This window comes from Brassica oleracea, unplaced genomic scaffold, assembly GCF_000695525.1.
Source record: "Brassica oleracea var. oleracea cultivar TO1000 unplaced genomic scaffold, BOL UnpScaffold04862, whole genome shotgun sequence".
In the NCBI taxonomy this organism is placed as follows: Eukaryota; Viridiplantae; Streptophyta; class Magnoliopsida; order Brassicales; family Brassicaceae; genus Brassica; species Brassica oleracea.
Genome location: NW_013621385.1, coordinates 1 through 908, shown reverse-complemented (window position 1 = coordinate 908; position 908 = coordinate 1). Strand labels below are relative to the sequence as shown.

At 34.8% G+C, this 908-nt stretch overlaps 1 protein-coding gene across 1 annotated transcript; it reads left to right on the top strand.

Moving 5' to 3' along the window:
- Window positions 1–117: 117 nt before the first annotated feature.
- On the top strand, window positions 118–903 carry LOC106322011 (non-symbiotic hemoglobin 1-like; the record flags this gene model as incomplete). The annotated part of the gene is made up of 4 exons (XM_013760208.1): window positions 118–379; window positions 459–573; window positions 659–775; window positions 892–903. Coding segments are annotated over exons 1-4 (357 nt in total), but the record flags the coding sequence as incomplete, so codon positions are not given.
- Between the last annotated feature and the right edge of the window lie 5 nt (window positions 904–908).

Genomic DNA, 908 nt, shown 5'->3' with positions numbered 1-908 from the left:
TGGTTTGACAAAAAATTAGTCAAAGAAAGTGTCACTCATCCATAAGAAACCACTTTCTGTTGCAGTATACTAGCACATAGTTTTAGTTTCTTTACCTGGAAACTTTATCTGGAACTTGTTTAGCAAGTACTTGTCTCTTGGACATCACAAAAGGGTAACTAACAAAACCTATATATACATAGTACATCTTTCCTAACTGTAATAAGATCACACAGTTTTCATTACAGAAAAAGAATAGTAAATCAAGTAATTTAGCCTCTGAGGATATGGAGAGTGAGGGAAAGATTGTGTTTACAGAAGAGCAAGAGGCTCTTGTGGTGAAGTCATGGAGTGTCATGAAGAAAAATTCAGCTGATTTGGGTCTCAAACTCTTCATCAAGTAAGCCTTAATGATCCCACTGAATCTTTGTATTTGTATATAATATAAATTTGAGATATAAACACATTTGAAAACGTAGGATCTTTGAGATTGCACCAACAGCGAAGAAGTTGTTCTCCTTTTTGAGAGACTCACCAATCCCTGCTGAGCAAAACCCAAAGCTCAAGCCTCATGCCATGTCTGTTTTTGTCATGGTAACTTGATCCATACCTTATTTATGGATTCTTAATTCTTTTTCTTTTTATCTAAAACTGAAAGTTGGAGTTTTGGGTTTATCAGTGTTGTGAGTCAGCAGCACAGCTGAGAAAAACAGGAAAAGTCACAGTGAAGGAGACAACTTTGAAGAGGCTAGGAGCCAATCATTCTAAATACGGTGTCGTTGATGAACACTTTGAGGTTAGACATATGGCCCATATCTCTTTTGTTCTTTGTTAATAAAGTTATAATATCTTAATAAACCAGAAAAGTGTTACAAAAAATAAACCAGAAAATATGATTAATAATTTTTGCAGGTGACCAAGTATGCATT